The sequence below is a fragment of the Diprion similis genome, chromosome 4 (genome assembly GCF_021155765.1).
Source record: "Diprion similis isolate iyDipSimi1 chromosome 4, iyDipSimi1.1, whole genome shotgun sequence".
NCBI classification, from domain to species: domain Eukaryota; kingdom Metazoa; phylum Arthropoda; class Insecta; order Hymenoptera; family Diprionidae; genus Diprion; species Diprion similis.
Window position 1 is genome coordinate 7,258,837 of NC_060108.1, and position 9,612 is coordinate 7,268,448.

At 36.2% G+C, this 9,612-nt stretch overlaps 1 protein-coding gene across 1 annotated transcript; it reads left to right on the forward strand.

Annotated features, from left to right (window-relative positions):
• Window positions 1-587: 587 nt before the first annotated feature.
• LOC124405623 lies at window positions 588-5,709 on the forward strand. The gene is made up of 6 exons (XM_046880660.1): window positions 588-780; window positions 1,507-3,591; window positions 4,940-5,083; window positions 5,197-5,224; window positions 5,315-5,553; window positions 5,660-5,709. Exons 1-6 carry the CDS (start codon window positions 762-764, stop codon window positions 5,707-5,709), a joined length of 2,565 nt encoding a protein of 854 aa, XP_046736616.1. The 5' UTR covers window positions 588-761.
• Window positions 5,710-9,612: the final 3,903 nt, after the last annotated feature.

Consider the following 9,612-nt stretch of genomic DNA (forward strand, 5'->3'; position numbering starts at 1 on the left):
TTGAATATTAGATTAAACGCGTCCTCTTTTGCTTTTTTTATAATATTTTTAATCGATGCAATTTGTGGAAAACCGGAGTCATTGTCTGATGGAATGACAGGAATCGACACGTTTTCATTTTGAGTTTCGTATGAGGCATTCAAATGCCTTGTGCGAGGAAAATGAATATTTTCATCTTCACTCCCAAAATCGAATATTGAAATGTCGGCTTGTAATTGTAGTCTCAAATGTCTGTGAATGGCTTCCAAGAGAGTACAATTTACAACAGTGGAAAAAGTGGTACTCGTAGACCTTAAGTTTCTGAAGAAACTTTCGCACTGTTGACTCCCGTACTGCCAAGGAATGAAATTTTCAACAGAACCTTCTCTTTGTAGCTTGAATATTGCGTTAAGCAATCCATGTTCGTTAAGTTCTACGCATACGTACGCATTGGCTGTGACACCATTATTTGTAACTGAATATTCTGATTTCGTATTAAGCCAAGCACGCCACACAGTGGGGCAGAATCCCAAAAAGCTGGCCAAAAATCAAATTTTTGAATTGTATGTATTCGTCTATATACGTTAAGATCTGGTTTACAGGTAGTCTTAGCATGAAATTCCGGACCTAGTAGGTATATACCTGCTCTAGGGTCGCCTGGGCATCAGTCGACATTCAGCCGTCGTTCGGTACGCACTAAACAAGTATACGCGTCAAAAAATTCTTGCCTGTTTGAAAGTGCTGTGAAACGGACGAAACTATTGCAATTTGGATTCTGCAAAATGGAATCACTTTCTGAAGGTATGCAGAATATATAGTTATGCACAGTTATTGCGTATTGTATGTTAGAAATATTTAAATTTTGCAACAAGTAAACATAAAAAATTGAACTTTTTTTTTCTAAAATCGATTTTCTAATAGAGTTTTAAAAATGTCTTCGCGAGTCTCAGCCTCGTTTCGACAAGGAACTAATAGTGTATAGTATAAAGTATAATATAGTAAAAAACTGGCTGCTCAGGAGTGCTCAACGAATAGTTAGACTAATTTTTCGGGAGAAATACGTGGCGTGACATTAACGGACGTGTGAATGTAATGCATTGATTATTACGTTACAGCGCGTTGGTATATTTTGAAAATGATCTCAAAATTTTATAAAATTTTCTAAAAGAACTCTTAGTAGTTAGAACTGTATTTCCCACATCTTTGTAAGGCATAACGGTAGGTAGCACCCTTTGACTGCACTGTAGGGTCTTTGCCAGTAAAGGTGTATTAGTGTATACATAGACGGCGACGGTATTTTCTTTTCGTACGGAATGTATGTAAATATATTTGTTATGCGTTTTTTGTCGCTAAACAATGTATCTTCAGAAAATTAACCATATTTTTTGTGGACACCAGGTCGCAATCTAACATGCATCATTCATATTAAAAATATTCGTTTTCTTTATAAATATACAATCATAAGCATAAAATAATTTCAGAATGATCTCATTTAATTTTGTACATGTTTATATTGATATTTTACAGAGTCTTCCAAATCTTCAAGTATGGAATTGTCAAGAAAAGATATTTTTTTTATGGTGAAAGACAGTGTAAAAAACGAACAAAAAGACGTTATTGACGTTTTGAAAGATGCAATTTTCAAGAAAACCGAAGATGTGATACAAGTAGACGGGGATGTGAAGTCATTAGGACTGTTATTTGCAAATTTTCGATCTAGATGGAAAGCAGCAAATAGAGGCCAAGAAAAGTTTCTAAAAAATAATGAAGAATGGTTGAAGGGCACCGTACGTTTCTCAAAATTATCCAATACTGAATGCACAACATTAACATCTGAGGAGATTGTGAAGAATGATGAAAAAGAAACACGTGGGCGACCTTCGCAATCTTTTGCCTTATCCAGCGATAGATCTAAGAGGAGAAAGACTGAAAAAGTACGATCTAGTTTATCTACAGAAGAATTAACGTATGTCGCTCAAATGAGTTTGAGGAGTTCTGGTCAAGTGCATGCTGCTCAAGTTCTTCAAGATGTCACATTAACAAGCCCAACAAGAAATTCAAAATATATAGCTGCTATTCGGTCACAAAATGAACCTTCAACCCCCGACGAAGCACTTTCCTTAATGATCGAGAAAGGAGAATCAAAGCGCTCGTATCAGCTATCAAGGAATGCAGCTAGAGCACATAAATGCAAATTATACCCATCGTATCATGAAGTAGAAAAAACAAAAAATCGTTGTTATCCATCAGTTGTGTACACTAGTGTTAGTGAGTCGTGCGCACAAATAAAACTACAGGCTTTACTTGATCACACCACACATAGAATTATGCAACTTCAGGCTGATGTCATCGATACTCTTAATTCGGAAATTCTGCAAAAATTAGTTCTTCACTGTAAATGGGGGTGTGATGGAAGCAGCGGTCAAAGTGTTTATAAGCAAAAATTTGCTGAGGATGGAAAATCTGATGAAAGCATTTTTTATACTTCTCTGGTACCTTTACAATTAATCTACAACAATCACGAAACGGATGAAGCAACTATTGTGTGGAAAAATCCTAGACCTTCATCTCCTCGATTCTGCAGACCAATACGATTGCAGTTTGTACATGAAAATATACAATCAACACTGAAAGAAGTTACCGACATAGAACAGCAGATTGAGGGTCTTCAACCATACACTACTGAAAAAAATGATAAATCAATTTCAGTAACCTATTGTATGTTATTTACGATGATCGACGGCAAAGTCTGTAACGCTGGCGCTGTAACCGGTACAACTTCTGCACAACGCTGCTTCCTGTGCAAAGCCACTTCTAAAGATTTTAATAACATCGACAAAATTATAAAAATGGACATTACTACAGATAATTTACGATTTGGCATATCTACATTGCATGCGTGGATTCGTTTTTTCGAGTGCTGTTTGCATTTGTCATATAAGCTCACAACTCAAAAGTGGCAAGCTCGTGAAGAGGAAGTAAAAAAGATTGTGAAAACACGCAAGGAAGACATACAGACTCAATTTAAGATAAAACTGGGGCTCATCGTTGATCGACCAAAGCCAGGATATGGCAGCTCAAACGATGGAAATACAGCCCGCCATTTTTTCGAAAATGCTGCCACATCTGCTGAAATCACAGGAGTTGATGAAAATATGATTCACCGATTTCATGTTATTTTGCAGGTAATTTCGAGCGGATATGATATAGACGAAGAAAAATTCAAAGACTATTATGTAAATACTGCCCGTTTATTCGTTGCTTTATATCCATGGTATTACATGCCAACATCTGTACATAAAGTGTTGATGCACGGAGCAGAAATTGTAAAATATGCCCTTTTACCGATAGGACAACTTTCTGAAGAGGCCCAAGAGTCACGCAATAAGGACATTAAGAACTACAGATTACTTCATTCAAGAAAATGCTCTAGAGAATCGAATATGAGAGACATTTTCAATAGGCTTCTCGTAACATCAGATCCATTTCTCTCAAGCATCAGGAAATTGCCCCAGAGAGCGGCGAAATCTCTATATAAAGAAGCTAGAGAGATGTTTAAACAACCTAAAGTCATCAGACAAGATTCAAAGAACGATTCCGATTTAGATACGAGTGGGTCAACATCAGAATCGGAATCGAATGATTCGAACATCGAAGATGACATTCAACATTTTTATTACTAGAAATAAATTAGAGTTATTTAATTTGTTGCAAACTTTGTACTCAAAAAACTTTTGATAAATAAATACATTGCTCAAGAGATTTTTTACTCATTCAAACCTAAAAAAATGATGAAATATTTTCTATTTCAAAATATTAAAAATTGAAAATTTTTACGAAATCGACCATATATCGCGTCTGCTATTTAAAAAATTAACATTTCAATAACAAATTCATAATCAGCGATCCCAAAAACCCTTAAGAAATACGATTGGGTATTTTTTACTGAAAAATTTGACTAATTAGTTAAGTTATGTCTGCCATTTTGGGTCCGCCATTTTGAAAATCGTGATTCTGATAACAGATTCGTAATCAGCGACCCCGAAAACCCCCGAAGAAAGAATTTAAAATCATTTACGCCACTTTTTGATTTTTGGCCAGCTTTTTGGGATTTTGCTCCACTGTGCGCCACAAGCGTAAGAAGAAAACACTAAACCAAATAAGTAAATTCTGCTTTCAATATTCATTTCAAAACATAAAAAAGAGTTCATTATATGATAAACACCAATCAAATATGCCTTAGTGCCTTCATTACCGGGAACGTGTTTTTCAAGCAACGACCATATTCTTGGATGCGAAATTTTCTCGACAGCCAGGAAATTCATTTTGTCTTTGGAATTCAAATGGCTCAGAGCTAGCTGATGTTTATCTTTTGAAACATTATCTATTAATATTTGCAAATGACCAACAGAGACCACGAAATTTCCCAGAGGCATAATAATAGATGGCTTCAACAATCTCACTATAAACTTTGCGCCCATGTGAACAGTGTCCTGAGTACATATGTACGGCGGCATAACAGTCGCATGGAATTCGGGAATATCGATATTTGTTCCTAAGACCGTAAAATCTGATTTTTGTATTCCAAGATTTGTTTTTATTCGCATGGATTTCATCAAACGAGAATCTCCGTCAGATGAAAAACCAACGACAGTGATTCCTCGCTGCTCCAGTTGTTTCACTATGTATTCCCAACGTTCAACCACATGATAAGCGTTAAACTTATTGTCCGTGCCAAAAACACAAAGGCAATAACACGGTGCTCCATCTTGTAATGGCTGGACCATGATAGTATATAAAGAGGAAGCAATAGTGTTTTTTGCAAAATGGTTCTCAATTTCTTTGGCGGAAGTTGCTAGGTACGCACAAGGAATAGCCATTCCGTTAGCTCCAAAGGGTAAAACAAACCCAACTAACTGGTTGGTTTGAGAATCGTATTGTACACGTCCTACTATTCCAGTGGCGTCCTCGCTGAGCCAAACTACAGATGGAAGGTGTCGAATTTGCAAAAAATGCCCCAGTTCAGTTATGCGGAGTGTGCCTTCGATCAAAGGAGTCGCGGACGAGCTGAAGTGTCTCAAACTCGAACTTGTTGAAGGAATAGGCAAATTTTCCGCCAAAGAATCATACAAAATTCGACCACCCACTATAAAAATATAGGTGAAATATAGTTTTAACGGAATGTCATATCTATTTCCCTGCTTCTGTTTTCCATAGTTTTTCAACGCACTCCTAATCAGCATAGGTAATAAAGTCGAATCTTTGTACTTTACAGCCGGAGATTGTAATAATGTGCCAATTGAATCACAATCAATAACATCCTCTTCTGATACAGCAACCTTTTGTCGGACATGGGGAGTAATATTGTTCCTTTCAGAGCAGTTTGTCCGAGAACTACCCTGCCCTACTGTTCCCCCGAACCGATGTTCAGAACACAGCGCACAGCTTGGCCAATGCTGGTTGTTGGTGGCAAGTGCATAGTCATTCCACTTGTTGTAGGCGAAGAATGCATGGGATTCGTGATGGGAATAGCAGTTTCGTTACCTGGTCAGAGGGTAGAAAAATTATTTACAGGTAAGGTTACAGGTTTAGCATTGGGAGAAAAGAAACTCAACATGAGTAATGAAATATTTTCATATTTGCAACAGAAATTACATGCAATTTTTTCAATCGTGAGCAGAAAACAGGACGAAATCGGAGACTGAAGCTTACGGACAAAACAAGATATAAGTTAACAATAGCCGATTATTTTAGGTTGCTTCGATAGATTCCTTCATTAATTATACATACAGTTGATAGAATGGTTTAATTTTGAAATACGACCATTCAATTGGGATGCAGCAGTTGAAAGAGGGTCTAGTTAATAAATTCTATTTGCCAGAAAAAGTGTTTTCCCGTTCATAAATATCATGTAATACCCGAAGCAATACCGAAAAAAACGAGTAGGATATATACCTGATGAAGTACTGAGAATTTGCTCAGGATCACTCTGGAGTACATGCAAATCATTCCCATGAAGTATACCAGAGATCGATGAATTTTGTGCACTTGCTTTTTCGGCATGTGTTTTTAAATGCCTTTGATAATTAGAAAGAGACCATCTCGAATTGATGCCCAATGTTTTGGTATAGACTAGAGATGTCCGACAAACGGGGCATGCGAAAGTGGCTTCCAAGACTTCTTCGCTCATTTCACCCTTTCCATTTTTGTTCCCTCTCTTTGTTCTTGTCACTTCTATCTCGACGTCCATGCTCATCATTTTCTTCAACGCTTTGTCGGCAGGAGTTTCTTCTCGGTCAGTCCGTTGTTTTTTGTTTGCTGCTGACTTCAGTTGTTTCTTCAGCTTTCTCATTTCTTCCTCCGCGCAAAATGCTGAAGAGTTTTTTTCGATTTGTGGCATTGCGCTGGATTGAACTCCTTCACCGTAGTGATCCAAGGGCTTACTTTTAATATGTTCAGCAAGTTTTATAAGGAGAAACTTATCACCATGGAAAAATTTGAATTGTTCTGGTTTTTCAGCATACACCCCGAAGAATTCTTCTTTCTTGACCTTCGCCTCATGAAGTAAATCTTTCATAGTGGTTTGGACAAATACTTCGATATGATCAATAGTTGATTCATCAACAAAACGTATAGAGACTGGATTATCCAAGCCGTCGTACTTGCATATATTTTTTATTAAAACAGGTATTTGAAGCCCTAATTCCTTCTCTACTTTATTCCAGAAACCTAATGACGGATTTCCGTCTTGGTTTTCTGTCGACATTTTTCAAGTTTAATGCTGGAGGACCTATAATACAAAATACCACGGCAAAAATTAGTACGTGGTTGATATTTTCCATTTCTTTTTATTGTGTATGAAATTAATGCTTACATTGACAACATGTCAGTTTGTTGAAAAAAAAATACAAATCCATTTTTCGTTGAGTTTTTTGTGAAACTCTTGAAAAGCTAGACAGAACTCTCGCCAAAACTATTGGAATATTATAAATGTTAATAACATTCTGCACGCTGTTGCTTTCATCAACATAACACGCAAAAAAATTATTGGTAAAAATTAATGATTGATACTTAAAAATCACTAGGGAATAGATGAACATATGCAATTTCACACTGTAAACCAACCACGTTACTGAACCTTTAGTAAACAATAATGGACCGGACGTATTTTTTCACTATTTGAACCGGTAGAAATGGAGATGTAAACTGTAAAAAAATCATAATGACCACCGCGAAAAAGTAAACTGTAGAAGTTACAAATTGAATATAAAATATTGCTATATTCACAACGTGAAACATACGGAGTACCTTGAAAAAAGAACTGTGAGATTCAACTGGTATTCACTGATTTAAGCCATAAAATTTTTCTACAAGTGAGTGTTGAAATTGAAATTGAATTCCATTGAAATTTGGTATTGTCTTCTGAAAAATTTGATGTGAGTTTGAATCAAAAATTACAGTTTCACACTGTAAAAATTCGTAGGTAGGTTCGTTCACTGTTTACAGTTTCGCACTCCAAAAATTCGTCAATCGCTTAGCACAAGTTCAATAGTCCTACAGTTCATTGTGTGAAACGTGGCGTGCACTTTTCATAGTCTTACATTGCAAATATCGATACTTTTATATCAAGAGGCGCTATTGATGTTATACAATGTAAATTTTGATGGGATTTCCATCACAATTTACAGGTTTGTTTTTGTACAAATATTTCAGATGATCCTGGAAAATAATTCGAACATAATATTGAGACTTTTTTTTGTAGAACCGAGTGTAGAACTATTGAGGGGCTAACTGAAACTGTGATGAGAAGTCAATTTTTCATTCTGTTTTCATTTTTTTATTCAGGGGGTGCCCTGATCGATTTCAACGTGACATATACGTCTTCAAATATCGAAGTTCACGTATCTCAAAAATGAAAAAGGACTTAACAGCGCCATTCTATACGAAATTCCAAACAAAAAGACTCTAATGCATTTTCAAATGATGCAGAAATAAAAAAATAGCACGAAAAACATGAAATTGCAATAGTAAATTCATAGTGTTGGTGCCATTTTTTTTATTTCTGCATAAAATGAAAATGTGCTGTGGTCGTTTTCTTCAGAATTGCGTATAGAATGGCGCTGTTAAGCCTTTTTTCCTGTTTGAGATCCGTGTATTTCGATATTTAGAGATATATACGTCAACGCCGAAATCAACCAGGAAACCCCCTTAAATAATTGTTGTTAAATTGAGAAATTTTTTTTTTCATGTCTCTCTGAATCTAATTACTGTTGATAAACTTATTTTTCCAGTTATTAGATAGCTCATCAGAACTCTAATGAATAAGGTTACATTGTCTCGCGTAAATTTCGAGATTTTGTGTGTATTGTTGATTACTTGCTTCGTAATAACAATGTCTAAAAACTTTCGAATCTCTTTGTTCTTGAGAAAACCATTCAAAAATCAAGAAATACATGGGAGGCGACGCGGGAAAAAGTGGACCTACTCAAAGAGTGTATTGATCACCGAGCTGATTATTTATTGTCAAGTAGGAAGCTTACCTTAGTAGAGAATATCCAATGAAAAGCACTGACTATGGACAATACTTTCACCACTCTATCTGACTCTATCACACGACACCAACCGCGCTCGAGAACAGATCAGCTGAGTAGGGGCCAGACGGCCCCGAATCGTTCCGATGTTTCCGGACGCTTTACGAGTCTTGCAACACGCGGTAAGGCTTAGCGCTACCGAGCGCGATTTTTCCTTAGCCGTCGCTTATTTGACGTTATTCGACATTGCGCTGCGTTGTACAGTGATTTGTCGTGATTTTTTACTTAGCGATCGATTTAGAATGATTTTATCTGTACATGAATGATTTCTCTTTCTCGTGCTTAGGGGGTACGTTAAATACAAAGGAAATACACGACAGAGCGTTAAGTGTTACTTAGCCCATAAGAGCTGAGCTTATTTTAACTTATTTTAACTTGAAAAAATCATGATTCTCGAGTGCGTTACCCCTCGAGTTTGTTGCTTAACTATTGCGCTCAAAAGTTAAAAAAAGGTATTTTTTCCATTATTGTATAAAAAATCTGAGAATGCATTCGGGAAGCTTTCAACTAGTAGAAACTACAGTTTGAATTTGATTGAAAAAAAGTTGATTCGTTGGCAACAATCTAATTTGCAACTAAAAATGTGTCCCACTGGATTGTTATTTCTTGCCCTATGGATAATCGTAGAGCAATTAACGAAACGGTTTTGGATAGTCAATGAGTTGAACTATAACTTGCAATTTTCGGAAAATCGACTTTTGCAATTTGAGACCTTCAAACATGGCGTAAAAACACGACATTTTTCAAACTAAAAAACAATGTGGAAAAAGCCGTCATATCGAAATGCGACTAAATGCATCGGAAAGCTGCTATTTTTCTATAAATTTTGCTATCTTATATTTTGTTCCAAAATAATCAGGAGCCGAGATAACATTTTTTTTAAATTCCCTCTCCCTTCGTTTATTTAAATGAAGCAACGAGACCTCGACGACTGCACAGAGGCAGAGTCATATTATCCATAAGAACCAGCAGAATTTGTTTTTCCACAATTATTTATCGTATTTATTGATGTGAGAAGTAAAAGTTCTTCCGGGACTGGTCG

Bases quoted from the DNA above. Each gene is read 5' to 3' on its own strand.
- LOC124405623 (XM_046880660.1), top strand. The intron at 3,592-4,939 runs GTGGGTCAACAT...CTACTATTCCAG, and splicing joins CGATTCCGATTTAGATACGA to TGGCGTCCTCGCTGAGCCAA. The intron at 5,225-5,314 runs GTAATAAAGTCG...CTTCTGATACAG, and splicing joins CGCACTCCTAATCAGCATAG to CAACCTTTTGTCGGACATGG.